Source organism: Solea solea, chromosome 7, assembly GCF_958295425.1.
Source record: "Solea solea chromosome 7, fSolSol10.1, whole genome shotgun sequence".
In the NCBI taxonomy this organism is placed as follows: Eukaryota; Metazoa; Chordata; class Actinopteri; order Pleuronectiformes; family Soleidae; genus Solea; species Solea solea.
The window spans coordinates 6,044,409-6,063,810 of NC_081140.1; the positions used below are offsets into that span (position 1 = coordinate 6,044,409).

The 19,402-nt window shown below is 38.7% G+C and overlaps 1 protein-coding gene across 3 annotated transcripts in view; it reads right to left on the minus strand.

Annotated features, from left to right (window-relative positions):
• The window catches only part of bcas3 (BCAS3 microtubule associated cell migration factor), a 317,149-nt gene extending 298,711 nt beyond the window's left edge, over window positions 1-18,438 (minus strand). For all 3 annotated transcript variants that reach the window (XM_058633221.1, XM_058633220.1, XM_058633222.1), the window contains exons 1-7: window positions 18,342-18,438; window positions 16,653-16,745; window positions 16,366-16,420; window positions 15,748-15,823; window positions 15,232-15,338; window positions 5,408-5,489; window positions 1,417-1,489 (exon numbers count right to left, since the gene is read on the minus strand). In XM_058633221.1, the coding sequence (XP_058489204.1) occupies window positions 1,417-1,489; window positions 5,408-5,489; window positions 15,232-15,338; window positions 15,748-15,823; window positions 16,366-16,420; window positions 16,653-16,723 (464 nt within the window). In that variant the 5' untranslated portion in view covers window positions 16,724-16,745; window positions 18,342-18,438. The remainder of the gene's footprint in view (window positions 1-1,416; window positions 1,490-5,407; window positions 5,490-15,231; window positions 15,339-15,747; window positions 15,824-16,365; window positions 16,421-16,652; window positions 16,746-18,341) is intronic.
• Window positions 18,439-19,402: the final 964 nt, after the last annotated feature.

Sequence of the window (19,402 nt, forward strand, 5' to 3'; positions counted from 1 at the left end):
ATTAGTGTCGAGCGACGCCTGGGTGATTTGCCAAACCATCAAAACACTGCCTGTCTCAGAGTCAGTGAGGACATAGGAAAAGCAGAAGCAACCGTAACGGTGTTAGAGAGACAGGGGCGGTAGTCCCTGGAAAACATCAAGAAAGTGGTCTCCATCAAGACCCAGCTGAAGTCAGACTTCCTTATTTCATTTCCCTGGGAGGATATATCGAGTTAAATTTTGTGTTGCCCTGGAAAAGCAGCATTTGACTGGGGGAGGGGGGAATAAGGGGAGGGCATGAAGTGGGTATGAGGAGAGGCGTGCAGGATGCCTTGGGGTCTGTCACTTTTTAAATTCACTTTTCCTTCACTAAACAAAGACATGACATCCCCAGAATCCTACAACCTAGAAAATTCAAAGATCGCCACATCTGTTTCTTCTTCATCTGCCAAGAGGAGGTTCAGGTACTGTTGCATTCTGACTGAATCAGGTGCTAAGCCCACATCACAGCACAGCTCCAGTTGGGTGGATGTGAATGGGTCATCAAAAAAGTCGGGTGTCCTTTGATGTCCCTTATTATTAACTGTAAATTACTTTCAGATATAGGATTTGTACTTCATAACGATGAAAAAAAGTGAAAATGCCCCCCCCCCCCCCCCCCCCACCACCACCACCACACACACACTTCTGATTGAGAAAACAGACAGACCATAGTGGTTGCTTTAGTCTTTCAGTTTCATGTCAGTGTACATTTAGGTGGAACTACACTGAAGATTGAAGTACTTTATCAATAAATCACACTTTATCATCATGTAAATTAAGTATTAAGATTAAAATTTTGTGATACGTTTGTGCAACTGGAAAAAAAGCCCAAAATCAAAGAACACAAGAGTTTGAGTTACCTAGACAGGTGTATGATGTGCTTTTCCCACACTGCTCAGTATGAGCAAGTCATTGTGAGCAGATACCAGGACTGAAGTGCACTACTACGGTGCATGCCTGCCTGCATCGTGTTATGACCAACTTAAGGTAATGAATAATGAACAATTCTACACATTCTTGTGTTGTTCCTGGAAAACTGTTAAAACACCTAGAATGAAGCACTATATCTGACCATGTGGGTTCCGAAGACAGTTGAATTTTAAGAAAGGAGCTAAAATTCTGTGGAAATGATAATTACTGTACATTAGACAATGTACTACACTGTGGCATCACTCAGGGTTTAACTTAAGGCCCTTTTCAGTTTATATGCTTTTAGCATATAGCTTTGCACTACAGACAAATGTGTTTTTTTTGTATTACTCCATTTTGTGTTTTTATTGACAGGAAGTGTTGTAATAATACCAAAAGTCAAATTCAATGGGCAAAATGTAAAAAGGTTCATGTCAACTCTAACAGGATACGTTACTGTGATGACTGTACAATGTATAAACTCACCCAGAGGACCCTGTGCTCTTGCAAACCCCCAGGAGGGGCCGCTTGTCAGCAAATGTGTCGCCCTTCAGAGGACCTGAGGAGGAAGAGGAGTCACAGAAAGAGGCAGATGAGAAAACTAATAATCCGCACACAACAAAGGGGGACATTCTTTACAACAAACTTCTGAGGCCTCTAGTGTTGACCACCCTTATTCAACAGGCTGCCTATTACCAAGACAGGAAATGTGCTGATTACATTACTACTGTTGCCCTGTAATTCAATTATGGTCATCAAACTTTTTTTGATGACCCCACTCCTCCATTTTGCAAGACAGTGGACCATAACACTGGATCCACAAGATTTTAGGGGTTTACAGTTTTCCAACTCTAACAGCTGAAAAACAACTTCAGAAAGTTGACACCGAGTAAGATTCTCTGTTTGTCTCCTTATTGGTGTTTGGGTTTCACTGGTGGAATTACGGAGTAAAAGTTATCAGGCATATTAAAAAGAAAAATCATTGATTTGATTTATCCCATATTTTTCCTAACTTTCCTAACTTTGTCATTCTTTAAGACAACCAGAGGATGAGGGGATTGAGAGAATGGGGGTGCTTAGATTGAGGAAGATGTTACCCTTCTGAGGACTGTAATTTGAGGCTTGACAGTAATCAGGCTGAGTTCCTGTGGTATGGCGTGAAGGCAAAAGTGCCTTCACTACCAGCCTCACACTCTTTTCTTCTTTCATGTTTCTGACATCAGACATGATGGCTTCTTGAGATATTGAGCCATAACATAAATATGACTCATAGTGAAATGGTGCATCGCTAAAAACTTACTGGAAAAAATGGCAGTTGCATTGACTGAGAATGTTTTGATTTAATTTCGACTGTAAAAGAACATCAACTCCTCATGGAGAAAGTGTGGGAGCATCCCAAGTGTGACGATATGTTGTAAACACCATGAAGAATGTGCAAATGCATTTACTCCCGAAAACCAGTACTTCCTACACTTTTCTAGGAAAGGGAAAGTTTGCCTTATTACATTTAACACCTAGTTTTGGGCATTTCCATGTCCGCCCACCCACTGCATTGCATCCCATACAATTGGCCTTTTAATGGCTCACCACAGTGCAACAGTGTTTGCGCCCTAGCAGATTGCAATCAGTGTCCTTCCCTTCAGTAGTACAATTCATATTTATTTTCTGCTGAGAGAATTGCTCTCCTCATGTGTCGAGGCTATCTGCTGCTTCTTATTACTGCGGTTTGCTTTCATCCACTTCCAGCGCTCTTTAAATGCTGCCATTGTGCGTTGTTAAAAATCTGCCAAAAGAACGGAACATGGATGAAGAACAAAAAGGCGATTTTCTCACCAAAGAAATGCCACAAACCAACAAGGCTACATTGGCAGCTTTCACAGCACTGATTGGCACCTGCAGAGATTAAATTTAAACTCCATGTCTGGAAAGGATCTAATCAGTGGAAAAACTTGTCCAAAATATGAACACTGGTAATAATACAGCTCTCAACTTTCCTGTGTATGAAAATGACAACAAAACTAGAGCATTTATTTGTAGACTGTGTGAATTCAATTACTTGAGGAGCCAGTTAATATAATAAGACGATAACTGGAAACATTAGGAGAGTAAGCTATTGTGCACGCAAATATTTTTACATAATTTTCACTTTTAAAAATAATATTACTGGAAGGCGCCAACTTGAATTAGGAGACAGTTAACATGCTGCCCGAGCAGGACTCAGTCGTGTGCATTTCAAATTAAATCTACAAATCAGTTTGCGTCTCATTTTACTGGTTTTCGTGTGAGATCATGAAAAATAACTTAAATTTACATAAATTCTTCTAAGAGATTAATGAAATGCTTCATGGATGGGGACACTAATGCTGGAATTGCATTAATTCATAAATCCTTAACTTCTCCTAAGGGTGCAACAACATGAATGTAAACATCTGAAATATACTGATTGTACCACACACTCAGCCATGTTGGAAAGTATTGATTAGCTATAGCTTAGCTTAGCTACCATGAATAACAATGTAATAGGCATGTACATTACCCACCACTATGTGTTAATGTACAAAGCTGAGGTTTTTCTTTTGTAGCTGCCTGCAGATTTCGTTAATTTGAAGCAGTGGAATAGTTAAAGAGGTATGTTTTTTAAACGTCATTCTCGGGGTTGCATTATGTCAAGACAAAAGCAACATCTATTTCAGATATGCTTGACAGAATTGCATGGCAACTGAGTTATAGTCCAAAAGTATAATAATGCAATTTAACCCAATTTTTTAATGTTCAGCAGAAGACTATGTGTGCATAGAAATGTTACTGCTTAATCTGTTTCCATAGCATTTTGTTACAATTCTTTTTGTCATTGAACAAACCTTTAAACAACACCACCACAGAGTCAGCCAACATAAGGAGAAAAATAAGGGACAAAATGTCACTGCTCAAATACTGAAGGCATCATTATTCAATACTACTGTCTATAAATGCAGGTTAATCACATAACTGTCAGCCTTCCTGTATGACTGCTTTATTCTGCTGCAAAATGGTATCTACAAAGAAGATCATGCTGATTTAAGAGAGGCTGACAACTAAAATTTTCATCACATTTTAATGTTTTGGGAATCTAGAATAGAAGCACCTCATACAGACAGAGGAAGACAAAACAATCTGGGACAACACATGGTGTAGGTTACAATTAGAGTAAACAATTCAGTGAACCAGGAAATACATAGCATCTAGAACATGCAACACTATGTGAGAAAAAAAAATCTAAAGAGATTTAGATATAGAGGAGGTAAAAAGAGGCTGCTGACAGAACAGTGAAGGCACAGTGAGAGGTTTCCAGCTGAGCTTTGGCAGCACTGATTTCAGAGACTTTCCACCACTGACTCAAGGCAGGCCAACAATAATCGTAGACTGACATGAACATTAGGATGAGGCAGCAGGGAGCACTCTTTAATTTTAATGATATAGCACCACTTAAAATGCCCACAACCCAAAACTGCATTAGGATGAGCCATACAAAATTTAATTTTAAGTGTCGACCTTGAATGCTGAAATCAAGTTAACCAAAGTGGGATTTATGTTCTTCCAGGATAAAATTATACAGAAAAGCATTCATTTTTAAAAGTTCCCTCTCCCTTGGTGGATTTAGAAGATGAAGATGAACCTAGTGTTAAAACATCAAGTTAAGGGAGCCTTTTTGGTGGCAGTTTAAGTAAAAAATAGCTGACTTTCCAATTATTGCTCTTGTTGTGTCGTCTTAGAGCTGCATTGTAACAAGGATCTGGAACAGATAGAGGGATGTGGCCCTTAAAAACATAGCTGGGGTTCTTTGTTCACTAGTTTGTCGTATTCACTAATGAACCACTCTTATACATGTTTTGTAAATGGGCTCTCCAATGTTAGCCTGGCAACCTCAGTAACAACAGGAAGTGATTGCTTCCAGCAGAGAAAGTCCTGCACATAACTCCTTCGAAAACCACAAATTTATTGTTTGGTTTTTGAACTATATAAACAAACAAGATATAACCCAATTAATTTGGAAGTTTTTTTCTTTTTTGGACAAAGGCAGGATAGCTGTTAGCCAATATAACCAGCTGCTGACTGGAACTTCTTATCCACTGTACAGACATGAGAGTGGTATTGATCTTATCCAACTCTGCTTACTTTCACAAACTGTCGGAGCCTTCCCCTTAAATCTGAAAAGTATTTCAACTCCCTGGAGTGTCATCATGAACTACAACTGAATAAACATAATAAAATAATTTAAGCAATATGATCCCACTTCAATACAAATGCAATGAATACAAAATATATATATAAAACATGGGAAATGTACTTATCCAACTGACAAACAGGCAGTTACCTAAGAATTTGGCAATATTACCAATTTCAAAATGACCAAGGGCTTATTTGAAATAAAACAAAAGTGTGCTTTATGGTTAGTAAATCTGTTTCCAGACAGGAATAAGGTACAAAATATACTCACTGATATATGGTGCTGGCAGAATGTGAGCAGCTCGCACAGGACCATGGCGCACCGAGAATAGCTCTTGGGCTTCCCCTGCCAACTGAAAGACATTTATGGTTTTAAAAATGATGTTAGTTCATATATTAGTTCTATTAGGGACAAGAGACTGTTTGCACTTGAGAATATACACCAACATTAGCCTTCATCTTAAAACACAGATATCATACAATCTAGATGTGTGTGTATATGTTGTATAAGCTGTCTCAATGGAGCTGTCTCAGTGGATTTTTTTCAAACAAACAATAGTTATTGTTCATAGTTGTTGTTAGCAAAAGCATTGAGCATACACTAGAGGTCAAACTAATTTAAGATGCATAACATTCATCATAAATCAGTTTTTGAATATGTCATAGGCTGTACTATTTTCATTTCCTTTCAAATCATCTGCAGCCCATAAAAACTTTAAATCACAGGTAACAGGATCCGGATTATTTTCTTCAATAGGAGGGAAATATTTGAACATTCGATCAAGCATTTGCAACTGAATGAGGCTAACACTGTTGTCTCACAGCATAGAAGTTGCTGGTTTGTGTCCCGGTCCAATCTTTTCTGTGTGCATGTTCTCCCTGTGTGGGTTTTCTCTAGTTTCCTCCCACATGTCCAAAAACATGCAGAGGTCAATTGGACACTCTAAAGTGCCCATAGGTGTGAGAGTGAATGGTTTTTTGTCTCTAAATGTTGGCCCTGTCTGGGGTGTCCCCCGCCTTTCATTCTATGTCAGTGTGTGTTTGTGTAATATTTTGATAAACACATCACCTTTATATTCATAAATAATTATCTTCAATGTGCATCGTAGACTCGACTGCATCATGTGGAGAATAACATGTGAAAAGACCATGAAGGAACATACATATGAGGGTGCTTTTTTCTAAAAATAAAAAATAACAACAGACCAAAAGGACAAATGGCCATTTGTTCACACTGTAAGAAAAATAATCTACTCCAACTGTGTGTGGAATCGAGTCGTCATAGATGGAGACAGGGGTGGGCAAAGGAGGAGGATGGGGAACAAGGGCGGTCTCGTGGTTAGAGATCCAGCCAAACCACAAACTAAAATCTACTGTGGACAGAATAAAAGGCCCAGCGGCATCACACTGAAATGAGCTTCCTCCACTTAATGTGGCAGAGCCAACAAGGAAGGGATGGGGATATGAGTTAATGCCAAGTGGGCAGGAGTCCCTTGATGTCTCTGTCCCAGACTGACTGTATGCATGAGAAACACACTGTGTTACCAGTGTGTCCAACTACCTCTGATTTTGATTGCACAGTCATTCAAAGATAAAGAGGGAGAGAGAAAGGCATTTTTGATTGAACTTTGCAAAGCGGGTGTGTTTCTATCATAAGGTTCCATTAGACAACCTCTTTCTGACACAATAAGGGTAAGTCTGCAGGAAGTTAATGCAAGTCTAAGTCATGTCCGTAAAATTGGCAGGTGAGAAAAAGAGTGTGTATGCATGTGAATGTACGGTTAGGTTAGGCTGTTTGTCAGTGAATATATCCCCATATAATGGCAGCAACGAAAAAGAAGTTAGCCAAAAAAATTACTCAACTGACAGCAGCGGCAAATGAATGTGCGTCAATGTAACATCCTCTGGAGTCACAACTAAGTGCCTGTGTGCATGCGTTCACTTCGAACTTCGTTATCTGCATCCATAATAACACACCTAAAAAAAACGTACATGGCGTGACCATTCAGATACAGCTAGCATGCCAATGTAAACAGAACGCTCTCTACTCTGTACTTAGTTGCAGAAAGTACTGCTGACGTAAAACAACAGTGTTGAAAAGTCAACGCAAGGATTTAAACTAAAAGCAAGTGCTTAAGGAGCTTCTTCAAACCCACAGTCAAGTTGTGGCGGACAAGAACCAATCAGGTCACACCAAGATGGTGTGGTAGGTATTAGGTATATATGGAGGAGAATTTCTGCATTTATAAATGAAAATGTGTGTGTAAAACCAAAGGGTCTTAGTTTAGTTTGTCTTATGAGAGTTCAATATGACAGCTATGAATGTTATTTAACTACTAAACTACTTCTGATCATCCAATAGCTTTGATAATAAAAACAAGTGCATTCCAGAAATGCAAAAGTTGTCCTATTGTTGCCTTTCTGGTCTTTATTGCCGCAGACATATAACCACCATGTATCAGTTGAGGCTGCATGTGTTCATAAGAGATGCCAGTGTATTAGGTCAATGGCCCGTGTGTCTCTCGACATGTGTAATGGCACATTGTTCTAAGCGCAGAATGCCCCACTTTTGTGACTCTTTTTATGCGTTAAATTACACTGAAGCCAGCATTATCACTTTACTAGTGATTTAATCTGTTTGTTTTAAGTCTTTAAACCCATCTGAGGGGATGATCGCTCTTTTGTGCAATTAGTAGCCTTTTCAAAGTGGCGGATTTGGAGCTGCATTTTTATTCAAAGTGCTTAAGGCCCAGCAGTGGTAGATTAACACTGGAGACATGAGCAGATTTTACAAGCATGGATAGCGGGACTAAAAAGAGGCTGGTAGCAGAGTGGGATTCTTACACAGGCAAATGGACGTGCAAGGGAATAATGGAATTTGCTGGATTAAAGTAAAACGAGAGGAGGATGTGCAGGTTAATGCGTGGGGTTATTGTACATTACCCCACTGCTCATCCTCATCTAACATGGCTCTGTGTGACATCTCCGTAACATTGCCACCATCACATTAGTGGCCTCGCATATGCAATATGCCAAATTGCTTTCACAAAGTTGTTTTTTTTCCTGCATAGTTATTCATTATATTCATTTCATTTGTGGCTTGGAGGCTTTTGTGAAATCACAATGTCTGCTCTTTGTTTTAATCTCTCAAATGTAATGCCATAAACTGTGAACTGATATCTGGGCCATATTCACAAGTCAGTACGCCCACTAACACAGTGCTAGACATATTGGGAGGTTTGGAAGGAGCAGGTGCTTTAGGGATCATAGACCAACAGGTGCCAACACACAATATTAAAATTCAGAGTGCACAAGCTTGGACTGACGCAGAAATTGCGTACTCACTGTGAGGTGAGGCATTCAGAAATGAACTCAACTATTTAATGGGATAGTCCAGGTTGTTTTTGCAGCATGGCTGTATGATGTACTGCCACCTCATAAAATCTATGCCAGTTTAGGTGTGTGCTATTTTAAGAATACTGCTCACAGAGAGCCTTTTCCATCTGAAAAAACTGAAAAAGTGTCACATATAAGCCTCTCTCCATACTGCACCAAAGTCCACAGAGAAAATCAGTGTATCACTTGCAGTGACACAAAAATCATGCACAGGCCCATAGTTATGTTACCATAGATAAAACACATCTTCATCACCTTCATCATTTCCAGCCATTGTTCAAATGAATGAAATCTCAGGATCTCTGTGGGATTATCAGATGTTTACATTGTTGTACACAAACACCAATGCTATCACTTACACGAACTGCATTAAGAGACCAGATTAAGCAGTATGGGAGAGATGTGGGTGTCCACAGTACAAGGCACCACTAGAAATCATTTACCTTCCATCACTAGACTTAAGAAAACTAAGTGAATTTTTATTCGAAAGTATTCACTTATATCATTGTGCTATCCTCATCACATTCGTTTATTGGTATATGATGATGGGTTGACTGAATATTGTGCATTTAATACACTTTAATATAGAATGATTCTATCATTTCCGGCGGTATAATTTATATTAAGTATGGCCGCTGCAATGTCCATATGTGCAATAGTCACATCATGGGTAATGTTAAGGTCAATTGCAACAAATACTTGCCTTGTTCAAACAAAACTTGCAAACTAACTTGCATGTCTGTGCTATAAAATAAGTCTGATGAACCATAATGTATGTATTGAACTCCAGATTAAGATCTTCTCTTCGTTACATGAGTTTGTGACAAGCAAACTACAGTAGATGTTCAACAAACTACAGATGAAGAACATATGTGACTGTCATTCAATTGCACCTGCAATTGACGTAGAAGATTTGCTGAAAATATTATAGCACTGTTGTTTTTCATCAAAAAGACCTGGGTTTTGGAGAACGGCCGCACTGCATGTGTTTGGGCTTTCTCCAGTTTCCTTCCACAGTCCAAAATCATGCAAGGGTTAACTAGAAACTCTACATTGACTGTGAGAGGGTTTATCTCTATGTGATGGACTAGCAACCTATGTCAACTGGGATTGGCACGAGTAGCCCTCAAGTGGAGGACATATTTTGAACATATTTTAGGGATATGCTAATGCTAAAGAAGGTTATTTTCATCATTATTGTTCTTTATATCCAGACAATACACCCCCCCCCCCCACTAATTCTACTCCAATAATTCTGTATCACTCAAGAAACAGTATATCACAACTACTATATCATACAAAGTCTTTACAATATTGTACAGACCTAGTAGCATCTGAAATTGAATCACCTTTCGTGTCAGCTCGTCAGAATTAAGTATATATTTGGTACTACATCGACAAACAATAGCTACTACACATTTCCCAACTGGTGTAGATTAAAACCAACACAGAACTTTCTTGGACTGTATAAATCCTCTACAGACAACCATTTGCAGCAGAAAGCATTTTGCTGTAATAAAAACCACAAATACACATTAGCAGAAAAAAGAAGCTTTGTCACTGTTATAAATGACATCCACAGACATTCATTTTTAATAACTTCAGTGTCTGTATTAAGAAGAATGTTTCATTTTTATTTCATACCACATACAGAGACCTCTCAGGCCTAAACCTGGATTACGGACTTAAAAATATTTTTGTCTCCAGCACATGCATTAACACTGACACTCGCCGCAGACATCTGTCTACCCAGCCGGTCATTTCATCTCAACACGTATGCAGACAGACAATTAGTCCCTGACAGTCTGCCTCTTATCAGGCGGTGGCGCATGACACCTCTCCAGCATGAGGCGACAGTGATCTTCATCGCCTAAACACCTCTGTCAGCATCCATATGACCAGTCAGACGTCCCCACCTCACCAGTGTGTTAAAGCGTGTGTACACGAGTGTGTTCAGACTCTGCTGGGCCATTACAGAGGGTGTCGGCTTAGCAACTGTCACAAACACTTCACAGCCACTCAAGAGCCAGAAAGCGAGGCACATCCAGTGCTTACTTAAAACCGTGTAAAAAAAAACCCAGCCCAGAATCCTACTGTAAACTTTAAAAACTGAAAGAAAACAATGGGGAAGGACAGCATGTGATAAGAGACCAGGGTGAGTGGAGCGAGTGTGAATCACTCCTGCTGAAATGCACAGCAACAGCAACCTCACAGTATATTTTACTGGGTGTGTGTAGTGTGGTCAAAACAGCTGTAATCCTCTGCTCGACCATAATAACTGCAAGAGAAAATCTTCAAACTTCAAGTTGCCAAATCACAGTAGCCAATGTGTGTTCACGGCTAACGTCAAAGAGTGTGTTGCTTTACCCACAGCCCTGGGATGTTTACAAAGAGACTGATTAAGGACTTCGGCATGTTTAGATCTCACAGGATGTATGTGAAGTTTGCATGTTTCAGTGACAGCCCCTTCATGAAAGGTGATACTCGGTGAGCGAAGGCTTCACAGCGTTGTGGGTAATTTGTTAAGTCATGGAGTAGACGAAATCGTCTAATGATTTTCCAAAACTGACTTAAAAGACATGGACTTGCAAAATGAGAAATTCTGTATCACCCAAACTAAAATGTGGCAGTTCTCAGGTTTAACAAGCCAGTTATGAGAACCTTTGTATAGAAAAGTGCATTTCAAAATACAACTCGTAAAAAAAAACTGATGAAAAAGAACACTTGTGTAGCAACTTTAGTCTGTAAATGACTTTTTGACATTTGTTTTGATTGGTTTATTTAACATATAATTTAGCCTCTGTGGTACACATCTGATCTGTAAATAACAGAGGTCACGTTAACCCAAATCACCTTCATCATTGCTGTATAACCAGATAATCAAAAGGTCTCCATCTTGTGGCCACATTTAACATTACATCATGTGAACTGGAACTGGAATAGCATACATTACTCTATGTACAGAATAGAAATATGAACAGACATCATTCTGTTTACAGTGTTCAAAAGTAGATGATGTTAAAAGACTATCCACACTATCCAGTTCAGCATTCCTGCAACTAAAACTTAACATAAATTGTAATGCAAATTCTTCTTGGCATCGCTGTGTGGTACTTTCCACTGGTGTAATTTGTGGTGTTACACAGGACTTTAATTTGCTCTACAACAAGTCTCCTTTTTGTAATGACCTACAGATCATTAGAAGTTACTTCATACTGTCATTACCTCTGTGAAGAAGTTGTGTTTTTGGCCACGTTTGTCTGGGGTGGTCCGTCTGCCTTTGAGCAGTGTAACTCAAAGTAAAGAGCAGATTTGGATAACATTTTCTCTGGGGTGTAGAGTATGACCCAAGGAAGAAACTATTACATTTGAAATTTTAAAAATTACAATTTTTAAACCAATTGAAAACCTTGCAAGTTGGAAGAGTGTGTTGACTCTCTAAAAAATCTAAATGTCATTGTGTGTGCGTGTACTGGACTTAAAGACACAGGGCAGCACATGCAAATTACACTCAGTGTCAGTTTGTTAAGTAAACTTTACTGAAACTGACACAGTCTAAAACTGTCCTGCAAAAAAAGCTACAATGTTCAGTTTGTGTTGAAACTGCCGAAACTACCGCTTCACTCACTGATACCAACAGGCTTGAAAAAACATTTGTCCATACCATGAACGACAATTGATATAAATGCCCTCATAGACGATTAATTTGAAAGGACACCTCTAAACTCATTGAAATAAAGACTGGACATTAAAACTGTAATGAAGAAAGCATTTGTTGTGGCTTGGTGTGCATCATAAATGGTAAATTCACTATATGTATCAGTTTGCATATGTAATGCTGACTTTTATTGTAACATATCAGTATTGCATTATAATCCATATAGACCACAAACAAACAGCAATATGGTTCACCTGTCATCAACCATGAAGCTAAACAGGTTCAGGACAGCTGCCATTTAGATCATGTGGTTGAAAAATACACTTCAATGAGCAGTTTGAACTGCTCTATTTTGCCTGAAAAAACAGCTTTCCTTCTACATAACCTGCCAGTCACTGCCCAATGACAATGTCAGCAAGAAAACAACTCATTAATCTCTAAGTTTTTAAATCCACCTTCTTATTGTCACTGCCACCTTGATTCAGACACAGTGCAGAAAGAGGTGGAGACCTGTGTACAGCATGAAAGAGAGGTAGGGAATAAGTGCTACTGTTAAGAGTCGCATACCATCCATAATATGGTCAACACTGCCATCTAGTGGACAAGATAATGTGATGAATTAAAACAACAACAAGCGCTGAAGGAATTGTACCTTCAGACGAGATGCCCCTCACTGAACATACATGATTCAAAAATGTCACCATTTGTTTAATGAACTCCATGTGAACATCCACACACGTTTCTTACCATACCATAGATCAGCCTTTTTCAAACTGGAGGGCGTGGAGACTCTCTAGGGGGGGACGCGAGTTGTTTTTCTTTTTAAGTCCTAACTAAAGTTTAGCAGGCGGAACTTTTGGTCTCGTTGTAAGCTGGACTAATTTAAGTGACAAACCACAACAAAACCTACACTGGTGACAAGGTTTGGATAATAGAGAAGTTTCTGAGGGGCAAAAAGAAAACTGTGCAACTAACAAGCCAACGTCAGCCGAACGGAACAATATTTCACGACGACCAAGACAAGAAAATGCCACCAGAGACCTCTCTGTGTTGTGTCTCAAAACATTGGCAGGGGACAGAATTTGTATTGTTAAAAATAAAAAAAAATTAATTGCACAGCAAATGATTGATATTTGTAAAGTATTCTTTGTTATCCAAATGTATTTATTGTTTAAAAAAAATGACGCTATTATAGTTATAATTGCACATCTCACATTTTTATTTGAAAATTGCTTTCTCACATAGCAATATTGAGGTTATTTGTATCGCTAAAGCAAAAATGTTGCGGGGCCCCCGGGAAATTTCTTCCTCCAAAGGGGGGCCCAACAGAAAAAATTTGGGAACCACTGCCATACATTATTATTCATTTATTAGGTCTGTATTAACCAGAAGTATTAAGTAGAAGAGCTTCAAATGTACTAGCACTGCAACTTAAATTCTACTGTATTACTGCTACTACTACTACTGTATTCATTTCCGGTCCTTATGTCAAATAAATATAGCAGTTGACTGAGGAAGTATGATATAACCTATAAATTGGGTTGCCGTTGCCAATCCATTGCCAACCAGGAAAAGCCCTCCCGGAAAACTTATTACAATAAGATGATATATTATCTGATCTATATCACAAGTCATGATATAGATAAAATAGCAATATATTTGCCCAGCCCTAGTAAAACTAACTGAAGGTCACGTTACAAATCCCGGTTTAACTGAGGAGTTTGCATTTTCTCCTCGTGTGCACATGAGCTCTCTCTGGGTCCTATGGCTTCCTCACATAGTCCAAAAACAAACCGAGGTTAACCTTCTTATAGCCATAATCAGGTGGCCTGGATTTATTTTGATTTTATGGCTGTAGAATTGTCAAAAAATATTCAATGAGTGAGTGATTCTGCCCCTTTCTCCAAGATAACTTTCCACTTTCGATATCTGGCAGTGTGACATTTGACAAACTGATTAATCTGGTCTGTGATTGGACAGTTGTTCCGCTAACGTCCTGAGGGCTACCTTAAAGTATATGGGTGCAAAAGCCAATTTCTCAGCTTTCCGGTATCCATCCATCTTCTGCCGCTTTATCCTCCACATGAGGGCTGCGAGAAGGTGCTGTGCCAATCTCTGCTGACATAGGGTGAAAGGCGAGGTACAGCCTGGAAAGATCGCCAGTCCAAAGTTTTTGAATTTTCTACATATCACAGACGGTCTGTGAGGTATGGTAATGAAAGTACACATGCCAAATCATGTCGGCTTAATTGGATACACTAAAAATTGACCGTAGGTGTAAATGTGTGCCTGAATGATTTCCAGATTCAGATTCAGAAAACTTTATTGGTCCAAGAAGGGAAATTTATCTGCAACCTGTCCAGGGCGTACCCAACCTTTGGCCCTTTCACCCAATGACTCTCATGTGGAGGATAAAGCGGTAGACAATCCATCTAATATCCAGCAAATATTGACTAAATTACTGATGGAGGCAGTAATGGATCAACCTTTTCACTGATGTAAAACCTACAATGCGTCAGTATATCACACAACCACCTCTAAAAGAAAGAACCATTACCTTATTTTTGACTTTTTGAAATGGATAGATATGTCACTGAATTATGAAACACAACTTAACTCAGTTCTTTTCTAGGGCAGTAGCAGTAAAATGATTAGTCTATGTCAAAAAATACAGTGGAGCTGCACAATACACTGTGTTTTTTCAGTTGTTAGCTGTTTATCTTCAGCCACAGTAGGTCTTTAGACCAGATTTAAGGACATCAGACATGTCCTGACACGTTCCAGGGTCAGACAGTGTTTGGCTTTTGAACCCAGCAAGAAAACAATGACTCCATTACACAATATCACATAATCAATTTTCAACAGTAGCGAGTCTGTTAACTCCAGTCAGCTTTCTATAGAGGAGAACAAGATAAAGCTCTGTTCATTTTTGGAAAAGTCCATCATCCTTTTAGGAGCTGTTTGGGACAGCTATAAGAGTTAGTTAATATATAGCACAGTTATTATGAGAGATTTGGGTCTAAACCTTTTCTTTTACTTACAGATACACTCCAGATCTGCATCCCATCAGTATAGCCAATCATGAGGCAGAGAGGAGGTTCTGAAGTACCACTGTGCATCTCCATAAACTCTGGGTTGCGGGCAGTGTCTGGGAAAAAAGACAGTGACAAGTTAGTTTATTAAGAGGATGTATTTAAAAATGCAACAGTAATGACAAATGGCCCACACATGAATTACATCAGGCATGGAAACAGTCCAACATTACAAATTCTACCTTAATTTAAGGTTACCATGATTTCCTTGAAATACATGATTAGTACCACTTCAACATAGAAAATATAATTTCCTGAAAGTTAAGTATATATTTAATCAGTGACTTAACACCAGAAACTAGCAGTACAACTTGTTGCAGTACAACTCTGATGTGTAGCTCTTTTGTGTAACTTGGTGTCAGTTCATCTAGCTTGAACAGAGTTATAAATAAATATAATGTTAACTCTATTCACAGGTTGTTTACAAGTTGGGTTGTCGAGTTGATAGTGATGTGAAAGACTTACCGTTGATGTCAGCTTTCTCAAATCGAACCCAAATAATTTTCTCTTTCTCATCAGTGAGTGGAGACCCGGTATATGCCTGTTGTTGAAAAAACAAAAAGACAATGCATAAAAACACAAACAACTTCCACATGAATTCAAAATAATTCTACTTATTATACCAGTAAAAGCAGTAGAGCTGGTACTGGATAACTGTTCATACAAAGACCTCAGATATCAGTTTAAGTACTTTGGTCAAATTCACAGAGATGTAACAAATAAGTATAAACTCTGAAAACGATTTAACTTATATCCTACAAAGAAGCCTTTGCCATTTGCTAATTGCCTTGCTTAAAATTAAAATAAAACTGTTCAGTAATGGCTCAGACCAGCTTCACCCCTAGAATACTGCTCAAGACCACGTATACCATAAACAGATTAACACAATACTTAAAGTGACAGAAGATATACGTTTTTGTGCCATCAGATGTCACTCTAATCGTATATAATTGTAATAAATTGTGTTTTTCTGTCTCTACAGACGTCTACAGACAGGAGAGAATTCAATTCAGTGCAGCATTGGGGAGCTGAAATACAACTTACAGCTTTTTGTGTGAGTGAATGAATGGCAGAATAAAATACCTGGGGAACGACATCCTGCAGGAAGGTCACCACACTTTCCATATAGGTCTGCTCCCTATGACACCAAAAAAGTCAAGTCATCCCTCAACACACTGCATTTATCAACATTACCCAAACAGTAAATGTCTCAAAACTGTGCGTAGCAACATCCAAAATATTTTATGAGTTATGCAATATACTGCAGTGTAAATGATCAACATAATGGGTGCATGCACACGCTTAAGCGCAATATATGACATAAATGAGGAAAAATATAGTGTCACTGAATTAATAATTGCTCCTCTTACGTTGCAGCTTGTGCTCGCACCAAAACTCCTCCAGCACAGCGACTTGGTCTGCGTGGAGAGTCTGATGCCATTTTGTCTCTCGATTATTTTATCCTGAAAATGAACAAAAAGACATTTTAAAGACAGTGGCAGCATGAAAACAAAACACATAAGTTGCAATAAGGCTGAGGTGCCTTGATAAACAAACTAAATAAAATAAAACTCTCATGTAGTGTGTCATACCATTCTTTCTCTGTATGACAAACAATTCAGCAACAAAGTGTTTTTATCAGCAACAACAAACACAGGCAAGAACATCTGAAAACTGTAACCTTCTGAGGGTAGAACTTTGGGCCGAGCGATATGGCAAAAAATTGTATCAAGATGTGCCTTTTTGCCTCATTTAATATCGTTATAAATCAAATCAATATTTCTGTTGAGGCTTAGCGATATGGCTGATAAATGATACTCAAAGGAGAGCCAAAAGGAGACTCATATTTCAACTGGAAGGTTGTGGGTTCCCGGCTCTGCTTGTCTACATGCCATTGTGCCCTTGGGCAAGACACTTAACCCTATCTTGCTCCTGATGGCTGTATCAGCAGTTTGTGAATGGGTATGAAAGATGTGTGAGAGAAAAATGTGCTGCACATACATGGGTGAATGGCAAAACTGTCATCAAGACTAGAAAAGCACTATATAAATACAGACCATTTAAATACACTCTAAAATAAGATATCTACAGTGTATTACCTGTATTACCCAAATTGGATTTGCCATTTGACTCTTTACAGTGTCATAGATGGAAAATAACATTGCATGCAGTCTGAAAATTGGACATTGAGAAGAGCTACACGAAAAAAGATAACCACACCCAACCTCTTATCAGTAAAAGAAGACAGCACCCAACTGATGTACCAGTGAGTGTCATGTCTCCCAGTGACATCTATATGTCCATAACACACACAAATGAAACAACAGTGAGGACCAACTTTCACAGATCCTGAACATCCTGGTGAAATGAATGAAATTGCTCCATCCCTGACCTTTGAGCACATAAATATGCTGTGGCTGCTGCCACTGAGAACTCATCTTATGACAACTCTATAATGGATTAATTCAATGTAAAGAATAGCAACCAAATGAAAACATACATTCAAGGATATGCAGAGAAATACTGTAACTATCATCACTGCTGTGTGATAGATGAGATGCAGTGAAACCATTGCTGCATCATAGAAGATTTGCATAAGTGATTTGCTAAAATTAACCTCTGCTGCAGCTGACTAAGTGAAGAAGGGTGTCATGCACTCTGCCATGTGCTAAAGCAACAAACTGACCAAACAATAACACGGGAGAGTGTTGACTGCATGCAGTTAACAGCGTCTTCAAGAGCAGGTGAGACTCTCTCTCAAAACACATTGACACACTTACTTTCTTAACCTCGCTTATGACATTCTGTACATTTTTTTAACAAGACTGAACCGCTAACAATCCACGGACTCACGTTTGTAACAACACAAAACAGCTTTTGGCTAATGCTAAAGTTATATATGAAGATGAGATGAGGACCCAGTAGCTAACTGAGCTAGCTAGCATTAGCTGATATAAATCCCCTGCAGCGAAAAAACGACTCATTTGAAAGCTTTAAAAAGGAGACACGTTTGTCGCGTTTCAGTAAGATGTTGGTGTCATGCGACTGTGTTTACAAACCGAGGTGCTGGACGCCGACAGCCTCCTTAGTTGTCAACTTGACAGCTGGCTTCAGGAGCTCTCTGCAATAACACAAACAGAACAGACTAGATTTGCGGAACTGTGTTGTGTAATTATGAGCCAATCAGAACGTGGACACGTTTCCGACAAACCAATCACCTAACAGCTAGGGCGGGACCACTTCCTGTGTCACCAATTGAAACGAGGTTCTTTTACAAAATACAATACTGTACATAAAAGTCTTCCAAAATGATATAAAATGTATATAAACATACATATACACACACACACACACACACACACATATATATATATATATGTATATATAAAAAAACATACATATATATAAACATACATACATACATACATATATACACATATATATATACACATATACATATATATATTATACACATATGTGTGTGTGTGTGAAATCAAAAGTATTATGAATTACATTATTAATTAATTGATTAATTATAATTACCAAGCAAGCAATCCAGGCCTTAAATTTAGATACCCACATGCATCAAGAGATACAACTTTAAAGGAAAAAAAATATTTCAGTAGATATAATGGGGAGTAAACAAGGCTAGGATTAAAACAAAAAACAAGTGATAGAGCACAAAACCTCACCACGTGGAACTCCAGTGTTGCTTTGTAGTCTAGTGTCATAGCAGAAGTCTTCTAAGTTTTTAAAACAACAATAAGCCTATTTTACAGCTGAAATCTTGTGGTAGCAGGAAAAGCACAGGTGCTACAGATAACACTGTTCCTTTGATGTTAGCCTGTGAGCCAGCTTGCGTCCTGAAACTGAGGAAATCAAATGGAACTCAGCCACCATTTGTTTGATTATTTACACCTGTCAAAATTGTCTGCCATGAAAAAGGTCTTTATATGATCACCACTGTTGAATTTAGCAGGACATACAAAAAAACCTTTCTCTGGACTTTGAATTCCCACAGGTGTTTCCACTTTCTATGGCTGATTAGATACTTCAAGTTGAAAGTGGGTGGAGCTATGATGGAGATGCAAATGAAGATGTTTTGCAAAGCAGCCATTTT